The 23,980-nt window shown below is 39.6% G+C and overlaps 1 protein-coding gene across 3 annotated transcripts in view; it reads left to right on the top strand.

Moving 5' to 3' along the window:
* Window positions 1-23,980, top strand: part of LOC121960468 (collagen alpha-1(XV) chain-like) — a 75,027-nt gene that overhangs the window by 28,029 nt on the left and 23,018 nt on the right. For all 3 annotated transcript variants that reach the window (XM_088072014.1, XM_088072012.1, XM_042510173.2), the window contains exons 3-7: window positions 13,562-13,809; window positions 13,933-14,100; window positions 15,080-15,211; window positions 22,442-22,516; window positions 23,549-23,641. In XM_088072014.1, coding sequence (XP_087928140.1) covers window positions 13,562-13,809; window positions 13,933-14,100; window positions 15,080-15,211; window positions 22,442-22,516; window positions 23,549-23,641 — 716 coding nt within the window. The remainder of the gene's footprint in view (window positions 1-13,561; window positions 13,810-13,932; window positions 14,101-15,079; window positions 15,212-22,441; window positions 22,517-23,548; window positions 23,642-23,980) is intronic.

The raw sequence follows: 23,980 nt of genomic DNA, 5'->3' as shown, positions 1-23,980 counted from the left end.
TGATTTATGGACCTTTAAATCCAACCACTAAACCCCAACTATCAGGACAAAGAAGACAAACCTAACTTAGTGACAAATGATTCCTTAATCCTGCTAAAGTGCAGCAGTAAAGCTCTCATGTTTTGGCCATGACATTACTCAACATTAAGAGCTGCTGTTACCATCTCCATACTAAATCTCCACTGCCATAATCCTGAGAAAAGTTCCATTACATCAGCCACTGTAGTCACAATGGTTACAGACTTTGCAACTGTAACATTTTTGGTGAATCCAATAGAATAGTGCAGGAAGCATGCAGAAAAAAGGGACCAGTGTTGATTTCATCCATTTGCTCCCCCTTATCTAAGTTTAGAGGTATTGGCAGCAAGTTAGAGGTTAAGTCCAGTACTTTTCAACCTTGACTTGATTTTTTCCAGTGTTTTTGTGTCCAAGTGACAAATGGGAACAGCAAGTTGTAAAATTGGTCCAAAACTGAGTGTTGCAGGCGGCAGTAACAAAACAGACTGCAATATAACCACTTGGGGCATGTTCGCACCATCAATTTATCTCCAATAAAAATGGCTGATTTTGCATCACTGCCATTGCTGCGTCTATTGTAGTCACTGAACAAGATCTCGAGCTTCTTAATTTCCGTCACTTGACTCCAACCTGCAGTTGGCTGTCTGATCCTAACCACTTCATCGAATCCACGTTGGAGGTTACAGTCCAATAAAACCAAAAGAACTACATCATTAAAAAGTAAAGTTGAGGTCACCGAACTGGACACAGCTCCTACAAGCCTGTCCATGAAAATCACAAACTGAGTCAGTGACAAAGCCAACAGTTTGTGCAATAATACATCCCATCTCCTCACATCTGGGAGTCTTGCTTGGTGGTTTCAGTACTTGCAGCTGGCATCAATAAGAATGAGACAGTGCACACTACCTCATTTTGCTGTGGTGGGTACAGCGAGTCATTGCCTGAAGCAGAAATTGGCAGACTGGAGCTGAACAAGATTCACTTGTTTTGACAAAAACACGAAGAGGTGTGTCTGTTTGGACCACAATTGCAATGTGTTGTTCCCGCTTAAATTCAAGGCTGCATTTGACAAATTGCGAGTGAAATGAATTCTCAAGAGTAAGGAGAAGGCAGTAATTTTGCAGGAGATTGAGTATCAAGAGAGGGGCTGTCTCTGCAGTCCTAATGCATGCACAGGCTATTATAGTGTTGCATTAATCAAACAAACACAATTATTGCAATAAAAACCTGATTAGAAGCATTGTTTTCAGTCTTGAAACACTTTCTTTTTTGGAGAAATTTCCTGTTTTGAAGATTCTGACCACAAAGATTTGTATTACTCAGTCTGTGACCAAAGCCACTTGACATGAGCTCTCCATCCAGTTTATCATTTCCTCCCTGCAGTATTATTTGTACTGGTTTGGCTACTGTGGAATTTCCCCCAAAACATTTGATGATAAAGATTTGTTTCCCTTTACCCGGTGAGGTGATTGCATTTTCTTTTATTTGTTTTCTTTTTTCATCCTGGGAGCTATTAGCTCGTGCCTGAATAATTCGACACCTGACACATTTCTGAAGTTGCCCGTTTTCTCACTGGGAATCTGACATTTGTACTGGGGTTAACTGGGGACATGGGCAGCGTTTTGGTTGAGTCAGTCTTGGCTCTGAGACTTTGTAGAGCAGCATTACTCTGCCAAGAGTGTAATGTGTCATGGAAAGCTGATTGGTTATGAAATCTCACAGACTGAATTTGGATGTGATCGGTGGTGGTGTTGTTGGTAACGGCAAATAATTGCAGACAGGGATTTTTTTTCTTTCTTCTCCAGACAGTAACGATTGCACATTTCTGTGGTTCGTGTTCTCAGCAGCTACATCAGGACTACTTTGTTTGTATAACCAACAATAAACCCTTTCAAACCAGCTGACCTCACTTTTCTTGAGTTACATTCTGATGCCTTCACAACTAAAACTTTATATCTTTGAGCAAATTGTTTGCTTTCCTTTGAAAACATGGGAAAAAAGGCAAAGAGCAACCTGGCAAGAAATGTTTTACAAGTTGCATGTAATAAGTAGAAAAAAGGCCAATTTACTCAGGTTTTAAGGGGGTTAAGAATGAATATGAGCACATCCACTCAACATTAACTGATAAATTTGGCATTAGGCAATGGAAACAGGTCCTTATTATTAATTTATTTTTAAACACAATTCTGTTATTTCAAAAGTTCCCAAATGTTGTGATCTCATCAAGTTTGAGCAGGAAATTCCCCCAAACTCCCCGATGGCCTGTCCGTTAGAGGCTGATTGGCTCCCTAAATTAGTCCTGCATGTTTTTTTTAAACTGCCCTGATAAGTAAGGTCATACAGTCTGTTGATGGCTTCGAAAGAGAAAAGAGAGGGAGAGTGAGATTTATCTAAATATGAATTAAAATACCTTTGGAAACATGTCTGGCCGTGTTCCAGCAGTGAGGATGGCGAGATTTGAAACAGCTTATTCAGATTCCTGTAAACCATCTGGTTCATCTCACAAGCAGTTGAAATTGAACTCGTAAAAGCTGTTTTCATTTTATGGGATAATCATCTGTACTGTGTTGTGTTGATGTCCTCTTGCAAGGCTATTAGAGCATGAAGTCATGTTGGCTTTATAGTGGAAAATGTCCTTTGACATTATGAGGGTTGCCTCAGCCAACTGTTTGCATTCACCCGTGTGACAGAAACAAACAGATTTGAAATTGCACTTTTTAATATGCTGTTATGATCTTGTGTAGAATCTGAACTGTTTTGGAAATGTTTGTCAGAGGTCAGTGAAAACCTGAATCAAAGGAACTGACCGTCTCTTTGCATTAAGCAAGCTTCCCGGACATTCTGACTGTTTTTGGATCCAACCAAACCGAGAACAACCCTCTTTTATGCTCCTGCTGTACATTAAAGCTGCACCAGGTAACTTCCCACTCTGGAAACCCCACATGGCAATTCCAGCTATCTGTTTGCATTTCTGAGCATATGAAGGAGTCCGTTGTGACTGTGCTTCCTAAGGACTAAATATGTGTACCTAGGTTGGATTTACATTCTCCGTTGCAGCCCTAACGTTTAATCTAATCTTGCGGATACACTCTAAACCACAAAAAAAAAAAATACATAAGTCGTACCCAGACATGCAAATAGTTTGGATTTTGAGATACAAAACCAGTTTTCAGGGTCTTTATTTTGATAAAAAGTAGAAGTATTTAATAAAAGTTCTGTTGATATTTTCAGGACTAGGCCTGTCACAATAACTACCTATTTGGATGATGTATTGTGCCAGAAATATTAATAAAATAAACTATACTATTTTATCATTTTGAGATCATTTTATGTCCCTGATATAATCATAAGATAATTGCATAATAATACCGTCTTTCAAAAAGCAATAGACTTTTTATTCTTTAGAATACTCAGACATTGGAATATGAATGTGCAATATGTAAATGTGCAATGCAATATATACAAGAAAGTATATAAAATTATAGTACCTTCTAGAGGTAGCTCTTAATTACACCTAATTTCAGACTTAATACAAAATCTGGCCAACAAAAAAAGGGAGTCTCTACTTATTCTGGCATCATTTTGGCTAAAATATTGTTGACTCTCTGATGTAAACACAAGGACAATATCAAAGTCAGCGAAATGATAATAGTCATGTCCACATATTGTTTGATAATTCCACTCCTCCATTGCATTAGAGTGGTAGAGGAAGACATATGTGTCAGAATATAAACAGATAAAGCAGAATGGCTTTAGAAAGAAGTGAGAAAATATTTTTTAATTATATGGATGAACTCACTCCTTTAACAGTAGGATAGACTTTCTCACACAAATCACCCTGAGTGCATCTTAAGTGTTTGTCTCTGAGTGTTGCTCATGTGGTTCAGTTTCTGCAGTTAGGTGCTTGCAACACCATGCAATCTGTTTTTCCCGCTGGGATCAATAAATAGGCCCAAAATGAACCACAAACTGTCTGTTTCCGATCAAACTTGTCTCTGAAGCTGCATCGAATTGAACAAATCTGGTAGCTTGCTGACTTTGAGACATTCTTAATGTGTTATGTTGTCTCTTTCTGTGCACACAGCAGGCATGCAGGCCTCAGAGTCCAATCTGAGCATCACATTCCTAACATACAGCAGAGTCGCATACACAGGTGCGACCTCATTCCTTAACATGACCACTTTATTCCCATGATACACTTTTCTGTCTGGTTCTTTGGATTTTGTTCTTTTTTTTATACCCTTTTCCACACTTGTGGGCTGGCTTGGCTTGGCTTGGTTTGGTTTGGTTTGGCACGTCAGCCAGGCGTGGCAGTGGTTTGTGTCTCCATTACAACAGGGTGAGCCACTTGACGATTTGTCTGTAACTGATGGCAGCTTGTCTTGAGTGATGACATTTAAAAGCAGCAGGATGATTCACGGCTAAAGGTCACCTTTTATTTTTGCCGAAAGTGCTTTTCCATCACACAGCACAGCAGGTAAACATCTAACATCTCTCTGTGGCTGTTTCTGCTTTTCCTGTCCTCCCCGCAGTATCTGTGGACATGTTTTTTTTTTTATTATTTTGTTATGTAAAGCTTTTATTATGAAGCATCAAAATAAGGAAATGTTGGGTTTTTCTGGAAACTAAACTAAGCTACAAAAGAGTTGAGGACTGAGTGCTGACACTTTCTTTGCACCTTTTTAATTAATCAATTTTATTGGGATCATTGAAATAAAACACTGATATAGACAATTGGCACAATACCAAATATCAGCCCAAGTAATCGGCCAGGTCAATAATCTGTCAACCTCTAATTCAGTTGGAGGCTACAAAATAACTAATAGCCGAACATCTTTTTTCACCTTTCTGGCCATACTCCGTAGACGCTCCATCTCTGGGGCGGCTCGTGCAGCTTGGCATGATGAAACACAACTTGGGGCGGCCATAAGTGCCAATGGAAAAGACCCATTTGACTCCCAAGAATGACACGTGACTGTATCATTAGTGGACTTTGGGAAGAAAGATTACATAACTGATGAAAACATAGCCTGCTGCTTTGGTTAGCGTTTGTATAAATCCACAGAGTTTAGAAAGATTGTAAAAATCCACATTTTAAGTGAGAATTGGATTTACTAGCATTAGCAGTAACATCTTGCCATCTTTTGGGGATATACAAATAATATTTTTATTGTTTCAGCAAAATGTGGTGTATCTCTAAATTCAAGAAACACATCATTACTGTGTCGCTTTCTTTAGACGCTACACCAACACGGATAAGCTTAATCTCTGCTGTCAGACATGCATACTAGAGAAAAAAAAGTGCCTTTGTTTCTGACATCACTCCAAACAAGACCCATTCATGGCTGAGCTAAGTGCTGTGAGTCTTTGATCACAGTGAGAGCGCTAACACTCAGCTTTGCTCAGCTCCTCTTAATGACTGCGCCGACTTTAGCGCTTTAGCTCGACACCAACAGAGCAGCTTTGTGCTAAATGGGAGGCCTGTAGCCTCACCTGGTCACATACATGCGTGTGTATACGGTCTCAAGTTAAATACACAGGCTGTGTGGTCTCGGCAATTTACCTAGAACTTCCTGCTTTTCACTGCAACACATGGCTGACATCACCTCGACGCTGTCAATCAAACACTGTGAGCCTCCGAATGAAAGGATGTGAAGAGCCTTGTTTTGTCTACCTGAAGGGAGGATTTAAAGTTAGTCTGCAGTTGTAGAACAGAACAGAATAGAAAGGAAATCCCTGTTTGAGTCTGATTATTTGTCCAAATTGGTTATTTATTTAAATGTATTTAAACACAGATCTGTGGGGGACATCTGGTTATCTTCAGTAAGCCTCTCAGATGTTAAATTACTGGTGTGGTCCAGAATATCTTACAAATTAGGCATGGTCTTTTATGTTTTAGCCTATTTACTACAAATCAAGTGTGCTTCATGATAATCATTTTCGAAATTAGACATGCCTATGATTCATTTCCTACCATCAAAGCAGCCACTGGATTTAATCAAATGCACATTAAGTTTCTGTTGGTTTTATGTTTTTGTCAAAAGCTAGTTATTGTTGCCTGGTGATGCGCTCATTAGAAGGTCCTTTTGCCTGCTGGGACAATCTGATATCCAGTATTTCAGATTTATTTTCATTTCATTTATTTTATTGGCAAGGAGGAACCTTTTATGCAAGAAATGGGCCGATTTAAACTGTTATTACAACAGTATTTCAATTTTGTAGTTTTCTAGGTCTAATTTTCAGTGCTGACTCAAGCCAAGTTTATGGAATGAAAGTGGACTCCTGATGCTTTTCTTTATTTTCTGTTGTATGTACCATTACAATGATGGATGTTCATATTAAGTTTCAAATAATGAGGTAAACACGTCAAAGAAAAAACTTCAGACTGTTCTGAATACTTCTGTTATGCATTCATGACGAGCTGACGTCAGATTGTGAAAGATTTCCTGATATGCTCGTCCTCTCCGCGCATGTTTCCATGAGTGTTTACAGTGCACACAAAGCTGCATGTAGCTACATGTAATCTTGGTTGCTGATGCTGTTGATTCTTCAGATTTTCAGATCATATTCCTGCTTGAACATGTCTGATCAAATGTTTATTGGCTTTGAACGGAACAAAGTGCTGGTCTATACTGTCATTTCTGGGTAGTACACTGCTACATGTAGCTACATGCTAATGTCAAGGAAATGTGTAAATTATGGTTGTAGATCTTGTTAGTTTGTCCCCAATTTAAGATTTTAATCCTGCATGAGCATGTCAGGGGGTGTTTAAAGGAAAATAGTGTTTTTGGACATTGTTTGAGCATGTAAACATTTTGTAGTTAAAAAAAAAAAAAGAAAGATCATGATGGGTCACCTTAAGTACTTTCGGCAGATTTGCTTTAATACAAGCTCAGTAAATCAAGTTTAAGTATATTTGGGAGCAGATGAGGTTACACAGTGCCTGGGAGAAAGAACAGTATGTTTTTAAGATGTGGTGTCACCACAGCCACAGAAGATTTGCTGTGTAACACCGAGGTTTGCTTCTCCAAATACTTGAATTAAGTTTATGAGAAATGTCCTGGACTGCTGCACTTAAACCAAGTTTAGTGTGTAAATGTTTGTACGTGTGTGTGTGTGTGTGTGTGTGTGTGTGTGTGTGTGTGCGTGTGTGTGTGTGTGTGTGTGTGTGTGTGTGTGTGTACATGCACATACATTACGGAGGTATACTCGCTGTAAAGCATGTTCCTTCCTATCTGAGTATCTGTGATGTGGAGTTATGGATGATTGAGGTTTGATTAGATTCCTTTTACTCAGCCTGTCATTAGTTGTGACAGCTCATTGCAAACCGCTGCGGACTGACTGACAGCTGAGTGACTTTGGCCGGCTCCGTTTAGAGCTGTCCAAAATACTGCGTCCATCATCACCACATTATTATGACCACCTTTTTTTTCTTTTCTGTCTTTCTGGTCAAGCCCTAATACTGTATCTTTATATCTCAGCCAAAGCCAAGCAAAAAGCACATTTTTCAGTCTAAAACTAGAGCTGAATTAAACTGTGATATGGTATACACCTTAGCCATTCCTACAGGGCCCATGATTGCTGTAATGTGTCCAAAAAATGGAAAACTCCTGCAGGTTAACAACACTGAAGTTAACATCACCTGTCCCACTGCAAATGCTGTCATGTCAGAAAAGTGCACATTATACACAGCGTGTGTGTACAAGGTATGTGTGTATTTGTGTGTCAGTATGTGAGTTTCTGTGTTGGTTACAGTAAGTTTACATCCTCCAGTGTAAAGATGATATCAATAGTTGTGCATGAAGAGCTTTGCCCCGTCTGAACTGCCCTTATGTTATATTAAATGCAGCATTTTGTTCATTTGTTGTATGCGTTGTGTGCTGTAGGGTTTGGTTCCATCTGTTTTCACTAAAACTGAACTGTGCTTATACAGTTTGGCTCTGTATTTATCCCCAGGATGAAATATTTCAGAATAGCAAACAAAGTATTTGCTGAAACAGCTATGCAAAATGCCAAAATTTAACTCTACAGGAATATTCTCTATGGTAGGTTACTTGTCAGTCATAAAAATAAATGGCCTTTTTAATGCTAAAGGCTAAACATCTTTGTAATGAAGATGATTTAACTGGCTAAGGGTTCATAACAGTCACACATTTCCCATCATAAAATATCTCTTATAACTAGTGTGACCCATGCAGATGTTGTGCTGTCAGTCATTTTATTATTATTTTTAATTATTTTTCTTACAAAAGGTCATAGGGCTGCTCTATTGTGAAAGGGCAACTAACTCGTGCCTTTCAAGTTATGCTTATGTAAGAGCAGTGAACTGCACTTTCTGCTATTCATCTGCACTTTATGCTATTCATTACCATCTGGATATTGCCATAACAGTGTGTCACACGGGACTTTCTCAGTCAGAAAACACAGACTCCCAAAACACACTGACCCATTTAAGAAACAGCCCTGTGGAGACGGCAGTGTTTGGATCGACTGTTGCTCATTTGGAAAGGGAGCAGGCATGCAAACACAAGATACCCTGTAAACACACACAGTCACACACAGTACAATGAACCTGTTAACTCACATTTGTCTTGTGTGGGAATACTGCAGTTTTTGTGCAGGTAAAGGAAATAAATATTCATCATCAGTATTTGATTTACATTTTTCTTCACTGTGTCTTCTTTAACCTCAAATTTCCTTTCCTATATTGCAGCCATGCTTATTGCCTTATGGTCTGCTGAGACCCTCTTTTGGGTACGAGGTCCTCGTTTTCAGAAGGCCAGTCGGTGTCAGTGTTTTGTGCTGAATCCCCACATTCAATATCTCGATGTTTGTTTGTTTTGGTGTTGTGCATTGTGTTGACGCCCCCCTTAAATGAAATAAATGATAAAGCATAATATGAAGCAACATATATATTTTTTTCCTTCCTTTCCTTTTTTTATAGTTTGCAACGTGTGCTTTGGGAGTACCTACATAGGTACTCCGTGCACTGTGAGATTAAATCTGCTTTCACTGTCTTTCTGCACTAAAATTACAACCTAAACTCATCTCTGTGTATTTTATGAGCCCAACACATCCCCATCTTCCAAAGAAAAAGGAGTTCCCCTCACTTAAAGCCAGTGGTATTCCTTAGTGACTCAAGGACTTAATCACATGGCAGCATCTTGTACTTCCTTCACACACCTTGAAGTTATTAGTGTGAACACAAGCTGGAGGACATGTACTGTATCTCCTGAGTCTCCTCGTCTCCTCTGCTTTCTCTCTGTTCCAGTGCAGGTGGTGCTCACACTCAGCCAAGCCTGATTACACAGAGAAGTCACACCCTGACCCGAATTACTCACAAGTTTCTCACAGCTGACAGCGTCTTGCTCTGGGATGTTTTACATTTTTACCGCTCTGCTCTCATTATTCACAGTATCCCTAAGATGATAGCATTCATAAATGATCGCTACAGCCACATTTCTTTAACATGATCAGATGTTAGATTACAAATACGCTGTTTGGATGATGCACGACACAGGAGGAGCACTCATTTACTGAAGCTGGTTCATGCAGAGTGTGTGTTAGTTTCCATGGCAATGTGTCCAGCTGTGAAGTCTCTGACCCAGTGGAGGAACATCTGCAGTGATGTCACTTTTGGGCACAGAGAGAGTGAGGGGACAGGCTGTGCCGCGGGAATATTGGCCGACACACTTTGGCAGGATTTTATCACTGACAACAGAGAAGGTATAGCGTCTGGTGATGAGGCAGCCAACAGGCCAGTCACTCATTTCTGATTCCAGGCTTCTCTGGAATCAGAAATGGGTCAAAGAGTATTTGGAAAATAATTCTCAGTGCTCGTTTGAGCTTGCTTAGATTTCACTGCGTCAGATTAATAAAATGGGCGCCTCATAGAAAGTCCTTTTTCCAAATTCCTCTCAAGAGAAATAAAAACGAAGTGCTTGTACTGTAGCACTGAATATAATTTCAGTTGTTTGTTGCACCTCCAGTTTTTTTGGAATGCGCTTACTTGAAAAAAAGTCACACAAAAAACAACCTCCTTATCTCAGTCACATCCAAATTTTGGCTCTACTTGTGTTAAAGTTGGGCTCATGCAAGACCACATCCATGCTTAACATGCAAAATCAGAAAACGTATCTTTTTCTTTCTATTTTGGCCCTCTGTCTACAATAAGCCAGAGCTTCTCACAGTCAAATGGAACTTACCAAAAACACTCTACTCTGTGGATAAATTTAAAAAATGCCTGTCTCGTATTTTAGAGTGAATGAAGAAAGCTGAACTTTTTGGAAACTCATGTCAGTGCTAAATTCTGCACACATTGTTTTCAGATTTAATTTTGTAGAGCTGCGTTGATTGATTGTGGACAGCAGTGTGTCCACACTGGCAGCGTTGTTGCTGTGACGTTTCTGCAGGGATGCCTGCTGCATTTCCACATTTATAGCTACATATTCGGCTCACCTATGAAGTTGTGCAAGCTCCTTTATTGTCAACAACCCTGTCCTGCAAATGTTTCACAGTCAAATATCTGATGTCAACAGCTGAAGGGACTCTGTTGACAGAAACATTGTCAGTGGACTTTTTGAAACAGAAGCAAACATGTTTGAGGAAAACAGATATATTTGTATTTCCTCATCTCTGTGACAGTTAAAGACATTGAAATTGTAGTATAAAGTATGAATTGTATCTGTTCTCTGGGCTTTTTACAGTAGCCCAGCGAACAGATACAATTCTAAACTTAAGTCCAGCTCAGTTACAGTATTCAGCTACAGTGGAGGTTATACAGCAGAGTGGTGTGGGTTGCATTTCATTGTTATTTTTTAATTGCCACAGTCTGCAGGGGTTTCAATCCAATTAATGCATGTGAGAATGAGTGTGCCTCTCATCCTGTGGGGAGCCTTACTGGCCACACACACACACACACACACACACACACACACAACCACACACACACACACACACACACACTCTGCACTTATGCAACTCTTACTGTTTCCACTCTCCAGCTCACTCTCTGTCTTTCTCCTCCCTGACTCCTTTTGCCTTGTCAGTCCTTCACACACACACACACACACACACACACACACACACACACACACACACACACACACACACAACCACAGTAAGCCTAATTTACAGGAGCTGCCACTGCGCAGCACGTGTGTATTAGTCTAACCTAATGCCTTCCAGATGCCCGGCCTCTGTACCCCGCTGCCCATATATGCTTTGAAAGAACAGACGATTGTTCCCGGGGTCTTCCCGCTAAGGAGAACCAGGTGTAGATGGGATGGCATGTTTTTGTGTGTGTGTGACAGAGAGAAGAGTGAGAGGAGGAGAGAATATATGCAGTGGTACAGTAGGTGGGCATTTACAAAGTGCTCGCGTGTCTGTCAGGGAGAGGACAAGAGCACATGGCGCGCTGGCATGCTCAGGGACTTTTGTTTGTATTTGTGCATGCATGATGGACAGAAAGAGAAGCAGGCGGGTGTGCATTCAGCCGTGCATAGAGTAATGGGAAGATGACATGGGTGGGGGTTTTAGACAGATGGAAGCCCCTTCTCACCCTCTTGGCAAACTTTATGGGGTGTATCTGACGTGTTGTCAAACTTCAAAATATCTAAAGACAGACACAAAGATGGTTGGAACCTCTTTGAAATGATCCAGAGTGCTCATGACTCCTAGCTGTGGACGCTAACTCGATGGTCAAATCACAATTAATATTTAAAAAACATAAATAAAACATAAATTAAGGATATTAAGGATTATTGTAAATGCTCATAATGTAATAAAAAATGAATTTATTCAACTTTCCTGAATTAGTTTGTTTCAGTCTTGTAGAGGATGCATGATAAGAAGACTGTCTCCCACACTGTGTGAACTGTGGAATGCTTTAATTTCTAGGATAACATGTCAGTCCTTTGACCCGTGGTTGAATTAACCCACTAGGGGGCCCCGGGGCAAAAATGATCTATAGGTCGAGCTCTGCTTCTCTGTGGATTGTGTACCCTGTCACCTTCAAGTACCCATCAAACACAGAGCACACGGCACACTTAACATGGCAGCTTCATTATGTTTTGTCTAGCCATAGATACTAACCTCTGCTCCTATTGTCTGGCCCTGAGTGTGCTGTCTAGCTTGTGGGGATTTCATTCAGCACAAATTTACAAAAGAAAAAATACATTAAAAACCTCCTTTTAGGTAGAGTTCAGATTTTTTTAAGTGCGGTTGTATGAGGTACTTATCCTTAGTTAGTGTATTAACTACGTCAGCACTCTATGGATAGGTATTTTTAGCCACCTTAAAAAGAAGCACCCCCCAAAAAAGTATTGGTTTGTGTTTGCTATATATAGAATATTTTTAATACTTTATTATGCTGTCAGAGAGCTTTTCCCAAGGAGAACTGAACTGAACGCAAGACTTCAAAGACAGACTCCATTGACATAACGTAATTTTACCTCTCTGAACACAGGAGTTGCTGGTCTACAGCTAGTTGCCTTGATCAGCTGGTTTGTTTTTGTTATTATTTTACTTTGGTGTTTTGAGTGGTTCATTCGGATCAATCCAAGTCACAAAATAAGTAGAAAAACTAATTGACCTCAATTGAGTGGCCTCAATTCCTCATCAGAGAGGGCAACCTCATGGCCAAATAAAGCAGCAAAAATATCCTTAACAAAGTGTACACTTAAACTGATATTGATTTTTTTTTTTCAAACTGGTTAAGATACATTTTGCCCCATACCTTGTGTGCTGCAGTAGATTGTTTGTCTTCAGTAATGGTACTCCTGCCTGTTTCTTTAAACTAGGGGCGTGCCAACCACCATCAACTTTAGGTATTTCTCTGAATATGGATAATTACCTTATACAATCCCACTTCAAAAATCCAAACTACCTTTATCTTGACATTAAAATCAACAGTTTAAAGTGCTTTATCATTTGAATGTTTTATTTTAGTGGTACATGTTCCCAAACAAATTTGCCTGGGTGACTTGATACAAACTCATTAACACATGGAAAACCTGAAACTTTTTGCAGCCCATTGAGGGCCCCTTTTCTAAGTTCTAAGTACAAACCTTACAAAAACATGCATAAGTAGTCCAAAAGAAAAATACTACAGTGTGGGTAAAAAAGTGATCATCATAGCTCATTATTCAGAAATTAAAGGATTTTTCGCTTCACTTGAGAAGCAGGCTAAAGAAACTGAGGAGCCCTGGCTGCAGGTGCTCCCAGACGAACAGGATTTGTCATACATCATTAATACAGTAATTGCAGTGATTGGGATAAAAGAGGCTTTTGTCGCTAATAGACAGCAAATGCATGACATGCCAAATTCTGCACCAGTGAAGTTCAGTTTACCCCTTGACTCCATGTTGTTTCCATAAGGCCATATGGCAGCAATCAGTTTGTTTGATGACTTTTTTAGCTCAGTTTATTTTGTTTGGTAAAGGTGTCAGTAGGCCAATAATGCACTCTGATACACTTGGCTGCATGAATTTTTTTATTTTCTTTTCCCTTCCACTGACATGGTTTCCTTGTTTGTTTTCTGCAGACCGCGGTTCTCAGGGAGCCTTGGACCTGACTGAGTTGATCGGCGTCCCCCTTCCTCCCTCTGTATCCTTTGTTACGGGTTTCGAGGGTTACCCCGCCTACAGCTTCGGCCCGGATGCCAATGTGGGGCGCCTCACAAAATCATTCATCCCCGACCCATTCTACTATGACTTTGCCATCACGGTCACAGCTAAACCTACCACCCGGCGTGGTGGTGTGCTGTTCGCCATCACAGATGCTTACCAAAAGGTAGGCTGCTTTAATCCTTTTAACTCCACTCCTCTGTCATTTCTGTAGCACTACCTTTTCTGCTATGCAGATCGAAAGAATGTAAATAACAATTTTCTTAATGTTTTGATTTTTTTTTGTAAGATTGTGCATTTAGGTATAGCGTTGTCAGAGGTGGAAGATGGTTCCCAAAGAGTCATACTGTACTACACCGACCCGGGAACAAGAAAGACCCAGGAAGCAGCTTCCTTTAAAATGGGAGACCTGACAGGCAGATGGGCGAGATTTACCCTGACTGTACAGGGGGCAGAGGTGAGTTTGCTATGTTAAGTTCACTTTGTTGGGCTAAAGATGCCACGTGTGGCAGGTCGATATCAACAAATCATGATTGGGTTAATTATTTTAAAGGCAAGATTGGATGGATCTTCCCATATCTCCTCTAAAACTGGTAGAAAATAAGGATCATGCCTGTTTTTGGCTGGGTGCAAAATGCCGACAATTATTGTAAATGGATGGTAAATGAACTCATTTAAAGTTTTCAGTTTTTCAGAGTTGAAAAATCACCTTGCAAGAAACAACCGAATTTGTGTCAACTTTGGTAAACTCTTGTATGGGAATTCTATTGAGGTACGAGCATTATAATAAGTGTTAATCAGTCAAAAAGGTGCAAACAATAATTATTTAGGGGACAACTAGTAATGCACCATTGACTGTTAACAGCAGCAGGAGAGTGTGTGATGGATTGATCTAAAATGAGCTACAGTGCCTGTGTTTACTGTACTGAAGAACCATGTCAGTTGTGTTGCTCATTTATTTGTTTTTAATCATTTTTGGACAACAGTGGAGCTGTGCAACACAAATAATATATGCTAATCAGGCTTTGGCTATACATACATTAATAGTAATTAGGTTAAATTATCTATTGGTGTAAGTTTTTTCATCATATGTTGACAATGACAAAAAAACAGAATATCACCAGGCATGTTCTCAACAATATTCTGATGCATGTTTTTGTTCCCTGCATGTCAGAAGTTGCCAAAGCCAGAACTTTTCCAGAATTACACACAGGGCTTCAACAAAAGCTACATGTGGCTCCTGTTTCTTTGACAGATGCTTATTTGATAAGTGAGGATGTTGTCAGATAATAAAACCGAATTCAGATAATGTTTCATTGTATATGCGATTGTGAGGAATAGTAGAGGAATAGAAATTGTGAAGTCTCTTCCACAGATGTGCTGTAGGTTGTCTGTTGCTGGAAATAACTCAGTGTGCGTGTGTCCTTTTGACTCAGGTGCGTCTCTACATGGACTGTGAGGAATACCACCGAGTCGCCTTCTCCAGGAGCCCTCAGCCTCTGACCTTCGAGGCCAGCTCGGGGATCTTTGTAGGGAACGCCGGGGGTACGGGCCTGGCGAGGTTTGTGGTGAGTCTGGATTTATTGTTGTGTGCACGCATTACTCCTCAACATCTGTGCAAATCATCATCTCTCACAACATGATCACTTCAACATTTTCCTGCTCTCCATCTCCCCTATCAGCCCTGCACAAGAGCTGCTTTTCTGTGTTGTTAATTCCTCATTCCTAATGTCAGCTGGGTTTGGATCAATGGGTTGAGAATAGATGTCGAATCCATCGCTAGTCCCAGTGACAAACGTGGCATTTGGGCGACTGCCTATTTTACATTTGAGACATGAAGACAATAGTCTTTGTTGGCAGCTTTATGACCACCACAGCAGACAAGGACTGAATGAGCGCATGTGTTTATGAGCTCTGCTTTATCCTGCGAGAGCTCATAAATGACAAGCTGTATGTGATTTACATTTTTGGATCTCTCATCTGAGTCTCTCGTCTTGGATGACTTACGCTGGATGCAACTGTGAGCGCCAGTTCTTTCATTTAGAAGAGTAGAATCAAATAATACAGTAGTAAGGATGCAAGGTTGAAGTTTCCAATCCCGTGCAATTATTAAAAATATCCCTGTGTGGTCATATTGAGGGTGTGTGACAGAGAAGTGCTGAGGAACCAGATCACACATGGGATGCTGCATTCAGCTTTCAGTACTCTCGTAAATGAAAACAAACCAGTAAATGCTTCAGCACTTTTCTCCCAATCATCTATGATTTGCTGTATTTCCCCCAATGTAACAGGAGGGATGATGAGGAGAAAATAGTTCAGAGTAAAGGGAATACCTTTCGCTTATGTTCTATATGTATGGAATAAGCAAGTAAAGTTGATATAGTGTATATAGGAGCCATAAAAATGTCTGAGTTTTCAATATTATCAAGATGTTAAATCTGAAACTTGTCCAAAACATTGTAAGAATCTAAAATTTTAATAAGAGAAGAGCTCGGTTTATATTATACGACATGCCAGCTACTCTTTTTTCTGAATAAATCAAGTCATGGCCGATGGCTAAACTCGAAAAATCCTTGGCCTGTGGCCTATAAAACAAAAAGCTGCCTCTCTTATGCTGCATTTCAACCTTTGTCCTCCTCTTCTCCTTCTCTCCATTCTCACTTATGTAAATTCATTTGATGGACAGACTACAAGATGTTTCATTTCCAAGACAGTGGAAACAAGTTCTTATTGCTTTTTTCCTCTCATTAAGGTTTTATTAGAGAAATCTGAGGAGAGTTTCAAAGAAATTCAACAAGCCAGGGAGGTGAGGAAAGTGTTTATTCAGGAATTTTTGGCCTCGGAAGGGAGTCCCATTCTGTTGCTGGAACAATTTATCAAATCAAAGTCTGTACCTGCTGTGGTTTAAATCCAACTCTGACGTGGGTATTTACATCATGAAGAGCTTGGGTTTCACTTTAGACAGAAATCACTTCATTATACCATCATTTTAAATTTTTGAAAAAAAATATTCTGCTACCTTATGTCTTAACCTTAAAGAGCAAAAGTGACCACTGCATGTTAACAGAAATGTTTTCATTTTCTCAAGATTTTGATGTTGTGGGCCATTTGTTTTGACTGCCCCCAGAGGATGACTTTTATTGACTTAATATTAGCTTGGTGGGGTAGCAGTGACACTGGACCATTTTAAAAGACAACAGGAAGTTTTTTTCCCCACAGTATTATAATTCACTTAAGTGTAATTTTAATAAACATAGAATTACTATTATTTAATCCCACAAGTCTTAGCCATTGGCATTCTGTCAGTGCTCCATGGGAACAAAATGATTTTTCCCTGATCCTTGCTAAAATACCAATTTATCTAAAATAAAACCTCTATAAGGAAAAATCCAGTTGGTTAAAGAAATAGTATGGCAGTTTTAATTTGGAAAAAAAGCCAAGTTAGCTGTTTACCCTTGTTTTCAGTCTTAATGCTAAGCTAATATCACCTGCTTTCTTTAGTTCCATATTTTCAGAAGCTTGGTAGGAATTTTGTGAGTGGTGAGTAATTGTTATTTAGTCGTTAAAGTATTCCTGCAAAAGCTACTTTTACTGATCTTGGTTTCCAAACATCAGAAAATAAAAGATAAAGTGAGAAATATATAGATTCTAAGGCTTAGACACCCACCAGCCCCCAGAAAGAAGTATTTTGAGTAGACATGATGCAAATGATGTTAAAAGTGACACCATGAATCAAGGGATACCCTTCATACCCACATACAACGGCAGAAAATCCCAAGTGTACTTTTCTGTCACAGAAAACCCTATGTAGCCGACATTGCTTAAGAGTTAACCCTCCAGTATGGCCATCATAAGCTGTGAGAAATCACCTGAGGCCCTCCATAGCTTTTCCTTTCCTATCTCTCACCAATAAGCTCCATCTATTCCTCTACTCCCTCTTCACACAGTCCTCCTCTCTCAGACAAAGAGGACCCGTAGTGACTGTCGGTTTCCAGCTGTTCAGTGTTTGAACTGGCAGCTCTGTTAGAGATCTTCCATCTCCTCTCAGGGAGAGTAATAACAGCCACGCAGCAGCAGCAGTAGCTCTCTGCAGTTCTACCCTCAAACACAGTTTCACATGACCACACATGCAAACAAATATACCAAAATATCTTCTCTCACTCTGAATTGTTCACTCATACTTTTGCTTTCTGTGGTGTCACTGAAAACACACCTCATGCTGGCTGTTGGAAAATGTTTGTGTGCGGCTTGCACCATGTGTACTGTGTGTGAATATACTGTAGAAATAGAAAAAGAGAGTGTGTGCAAGCCATTTTTGAGTTTTCCGATTCTCCATGAGCAACTGAATGTGCTTTACGACCCTTAACATTGAGGAAATACACTGTCGGGGAGGCTTTAGGTCAACTTGTGTGCATGTGTGTTGTGTTTTTCTTGGCACAGATTTATGCATGCAGCCATTGAGTTATATAAACACTGAATGAGGACAAGATACTGCAACTTGCTGTCCTGTACTGCCAAAAAAGTAACATTATCCTGTTACAGGTGTAGAATTTGGTCTCATTTATAGCTTTTCGGGCTGACATACTTTAACTGTTTTGTGGAGTTGGGAATAAAAGATCAGCTCAAGCATGTATGTTGTGGAGCACGTTTGTTAAATGTTCATATTGGATTGAACAGGAAATATATACTGAGGTCACTGAATTCTGAATACCAATAATAAAAAAACACTTAGGTAGTAAAATAATTGCTATTTAATCGTATTGCCTTACAGTCCACAAGTCCTAGTACACTTTGTTTTGATCAAATTATCTCGTGACATAAAAAAAAACCACACACACACACACACACACTTTGCCAGCAGCAGCAGCTGAGGTGACCGACTCCGTTGCTTTGGCAACAACACTTTCCTCAACGTGGTGCTTGCCAGCAACTGCAGACACAGAACAGCACCTTAGAAGTACTTAGAAGTACCTTTTTCTTAGCCATCTCTGACATGAAAAAACTCAAGAGTACCAGTCAGCAGACACTAACCAGACTACAGAATATATACAGACAATCTTCATATCCAATACTACCACCACGTTGAGCTCAGATATGTTGGGGCATGTCAGTTCTCACTCAAAGGTCATGAAATTCAGACCAGTCTGACCAAATCTTAGAGCAATGAGTGTGGCTCCAGATTCCCAAGGCTAGGACAAGGTGTCTGGTTAAGTCTGGTCTGCACTTACCGAAAGACTCAATGGCTGCCACATTATCAAATAACACCACAATGGTTAATTTGTTTTTTATTGAGATGTCTGCAGAAACATAAGGAAGAAACATAAAGATATGAGAATTACAAACCTGCAATTTTTGATGTAGATATAGATAGATATTTTATAGTTATATAGTTCTTAAACAAATGCTTTGTAGATAAAAATGCTCTATTGTATCTGTCAGCATCACTTAGAGCTTACCCAAAAAGTTCTGTCAGGCCAAGCCCACCTGCTGTAAGGACAAGGTGTTGGGCCAACATATTCTCAAAGGGAGATATTTTTACTGGACATTCTGACCGGAGAGCTTTAAATATGACAAACTTCATTTGATTTTTTCTGATCAAAGACAGACAACAAGACACACTGAGCACCGCAGAACTGATTATAAAGGCAAAGAAAGGCAAAGCAGCTGTGTTTGTTTGAGAAAGACTGTGATAGAGAGAGGGGGAGAGAAGGTGGAAGATGGACTGTTGCACAATGTGTAAGTTTTTAATAACTTACTAAGAATGCTGCTTTGGCACTTACTGACCCACCTGCCTGAAACCTGCAATATTTTTTTTACCAAATTAACCCAAACTGCTTGACCATAACACAGCTAAAAATAGCACACCCTGACAAAACACCTGAGTGGACATCATCGTATTTTTTCTCACTCCATCTCTTGTGACTCTCCAATATCGCAGCTCCAGTTATATTGCACATTTGTAAAATCCCACAGCTTCCTTTGGGTCAACCGTGTCCCAGCATTCATTCAAAAAACCTTACAGGAAACATGGCTGTCCCTCTTTTGCCGGATGGACCAATTGTGGTGTCTTCAGAAAGGGAGATGCTGAAGTAAGACTTCTGACAGCTCAGAATTATTATACGGCCCAAACGTCTGTGTGGCAATAATAAATCTGATCTTTAACATCTACTTTGGTGATTCAGCACCCAATCTACAAAAGTTTAATCATGAGTGAGCCCAGTGTTTCATTTCAGTTCATAAATATTAACCATGTTCATCACATCTGACAACTCAAATCTGGTGATTAGTAGAAGATAATGTCATAGATGGTATGACTGTTGAAGCCATTTGCCACGTAATTCAAACTACTACCAGTGTGACCTCAAATGGAGGATCAGTCCCTATATGTAATTACAGATCCCATCTTCATTATCTGCGTACATGTTAATCTGTTTTGTATCAAGAGATTTTAAAGTGCATGTTTTGATGCGATCATCTGTGTTATAGACTTTGTTGTGTGCAAGCTTAAATCATGCAACTGTAAATGTGTCACTCAAACAGCCTGACACTGACAAACCCTCCCACTTCCTTCAAGTGTTCACATTTCTATAATTGAAAAGTTTACACACTGACCATCTGAAATCATCCGCAGGAACTCACACGCTAAAATGATTAAAAGAATCGGAAATGGTTGCGTGGCCCGTTCTTTGTTTATTTCAGATGTGTTGTTTACTGCACAAACAGATGTGTCTGATTTGGTTGCTCTCCCCAACTCATATCCACCCATCCTTTTTCTTCTCTGTGTTATTCCCCCTCATGTCTATTTCTCACTCCGTCGCCACCATTAAATTTCACAGGCTGAGCTTCATTCCATCAAAAACAGGTGTTTGTTCTCTGGCCTGAAGTGAATATCAACAAACTTGGCTGAGATCGCCTTTAGCAAGTCTTTACCAATGTAATAAGAGGACGGACCCACTGACTCTCACATCTGAAGGACCAACTGCATGTGTGCACACACTCGTGCATGCATTAAATAATTGGAATAGCCAATAGATAAACTGGGGCCCTTTTTTCATGGTAAACAACAGTTGCATACATTAGATTTGTCCCTGCTTGCTTCTCTCATGAGCAGATGTAGGGGTTTAAAACTCTTGTTGCGTGATAACTTTACAGAATAGTGGAACTTCTGCACTTTTATTTGTATATTCAACTTGGATAACACTGGGTATATTTACAATTGTGTAATGACAACTTGATGCCCAAATGTTAGGGGTAACATGTTGCTGTAAACATAAACACAAACAAAGTAACAAAGTAATGTAATGGATCAAGTCAATCAAGTAATCACATTACAGTTACCTTCCAGAAAGCTATGTTAATTTGTGTTGCATAATTTCTTAAACGTCTATATTAATGTCTATATTTTTTAATTCAGTCATCATCTAATGGTGTAAGGAAGGCTAGTCTCGCAGTTTTTTATTTAGGTCTACTGATATATTATTTTAAGGCAATTCATTTTTGTACGAGGCGTTGCTGGGAAGGCCGGCCTACTTTATGTTGTTTTCTTTATTGATTTGGTTTTATTTTGAGTCAGTTCTAACCTGTTGCCAGTCCTGTATTGATTCTTCTTATCGTGGTTTTGCACTTAGAAGCAGGCATATGAAAAGTTTAGCCTTATATTGTTAACTGACAATTATTTGACAATGCATCTCAGGAGATGCTGCAGATTAATAAAAAAGTAATGTAACAAATAGTGTAACAAATTACTCTCTACAGGGAGTAATTAAGTGAATGAATGACCCCAACAGTGCTGATGCCAAAGTGTTATTTAATCATCATTTTGTATGAATATCATAACAGACAGGGATGGTACCAGGGATGGTTTTAGTGATGGTTTCAGGGATGGTTCTAGGGATGGATCTAGAAACATCTGTGTGCGATTAAAATATTAACCAACATGAACCTCTTGTACCAAGGTCCAACATCTTCACTTACAGCTTCTGTTTAAACAAGCATCCACTCATTAATGTTAACCAGTTTAACCTTTCAACACAGACATCAGTGTTTCAAAGCTGGCAAACCATTATTGCGTTGAAATGTCAGTGTCAACACTACTATAGGTCCCTTGTTGAGCCACCTGCATGATGTCCAGCAGCTGTTACTAGGCTTAAAGATGGTTCAACATTTCTCAACAGGGTTTTTTTTTTTTTTTGGACACTTTGTATACTGTGCTACTGTAAAAAGCCGAAGATTAGTATCCAAATGAAAGAAGATAAAATGATGAAATAAAATGAAAATTGATCTAACATACACATGGAGACATATCTAAAGCCTGCTGCTGATTTGAGTTGTAAAACACAAGTTGTGGAGCATTTATATTTGTAATCTTAATTATTGGTACTAAAATAATCTCACATGCCAATGTCCACTAAAATGATGTAATTGTACTTTGAATGTGAATTTGCACACATATCTATGTGGTAAATGGTGCTATGAGATTGATGTGAAAATTATCTTTGGCGTGCAGACAGTTTGGATGAGCGTGAGACACCTGTTTCACTTCCAGATGTGTGTGAGTGTCAGTTTGAGTGTGTGAATGTGTGTTACTGTGTGCAGTTGTGTACGTGCTGGATATGACAGAGAGAGAGAGAGAGAGAGAGACTGAAAAAGTGTTACGCTGAGAGACAGAGGCGGCATGCTGCTGTGTGGGAAATGTGCGCTAAGCTTTAATAAAATGTAATGACACAGACTGAATGAAATTACCACGCAACATAACACAGACTCTCCTCTTCTTCCACTCCTTGTTATCGCCTCTCCAGGGCTCCATCCAGCAGCTGGTGCTGAAGTCTGATCCCACGGCCCCAGATGACCAATGTGAGGAGGACGATCCATATGTGAGTGTGTGCACAACAACACACAGACACACACCCAAACAGTCTGAAAGAAGTGGTTTTACCTTCAAAACACGTGGCCTCAGCAGCTTAAACGTGGAACTAGTACTCCCTCTACTGGTAGAAAAAGTGCACTACAGTACCACAGATGGACAAAAGTATGTGGACAGTCATATTTATGTACGTTTGTGTATTTGGTATTCCCCTTTCTAATTAACAACAAACACCAAATGAACACATGAACAAACAACGATATGACCAGGAAAAAGTCCTAAAAAATAATGAATGATAATAGTGTAACATAATTTTAAATATGTAATTATGATACTTGGCTATAAATATGATTTTTCCCTCGCTTTTTTTCTTTTTTCTATTGACATTTTCCCCTAGCTTTTCAAAGATAATTTGCATATTTATTCCAATTTGTTAAACATTTTTTACCATGTTGCTCATTGTCTTTCCCCCCATGTTTTTGAAAGAAATCACACCTCTTAAATCATAACCTCACATTTTCTCTGGGTTCAGGGGTGTAAATACATGTGAAAGGCAAGTTGAGGTTGCTCCAGGTTTCAAAAAGTTAAACAGATTTCATGCATTTTGTCCTAGATAGGGTATCGTATTAACTAAGACACAGTGTTGTCCTTGTAATGTCTTATTATAGTTTTATTCATGGATTGGCTGATATTTTGATACAAGGATAAACAATTTAAATGTGCCTGCAGCACTTATCAGCAATATCAATATTTGGATGTCCTGAAAATAAATCTTATTTGTTCTACATGTCTTTTGGTTTCCACTTTCTCTTTGTCTCTAACATTGTTTAGAGCATTATTCACATCTGATATCCAGTGTTTTGAAAGCTAAAGTTGATTGAAAGTGTGGGAACCAGTTAAATTAAATGAGGGTAGCTGCATTTTTGGCTGGTTTGCTCATTCGGCAGCTTGAACTCAGATCACATTTGTCCGTTTAATCATTTCTGTCCTCCTCTGTGTTTATCTTCTGTCTCCTTTTCTCCTGCTCTCATTCTCTCTCCAGGCCTCTGGATACGGAAGCGGTGACGATGCCTATGAAGATATGGAGGGAAGAGATGAAGTGAAGAAGATTGTGGAGGAGAGAGAGTACACCATGGTGTGTACACACTCGCGCACACTCTCACACACACACACACATACAACAGTATCCCTCCTTTCTTCCCGTTTAGCTGGGTTGGACTTAGACCAAGGAAAACAGCTCTCCTCACTGGCCTGGTCGAGACTGGAACATGGTGATATGTGATGCTCTTTGCCAGCTCGGTGCTCTCTGAAAACGAAAAGAAGAATACAACAGGGCAACAAAGCAGAGGCAGGGGTTGGAGAGAGTACTGATTATTTTACTTAAAGAAATAATTACACATTTTGGGATACTTGTTGAAGTGTTAAAATATGCCTCACTGCAATCTTGTTGTTCACCAGAAGATTGGCATACAGC

The sequence above is a fragment of the Plectropomus leopardus genome, chromosome 21 (assembly GCF_026936395.1).
Source record: "Plectropomus leopardus strain MGB_pleo_1.0 chromosome 21, ASM2693639v1, whole genome shotgun sequence".
Taxonomy (NCBI): Eukaryota; Metazoa; Chordata; class Actinopteri; order Perciformes; family Serranidae; genus Plectropomus; species Plectropomus leopardus.
Note: the sequence above shows the minus strand (reverse complement) of the source record. Positions and strands in the feature narration are given on the sequence as shown.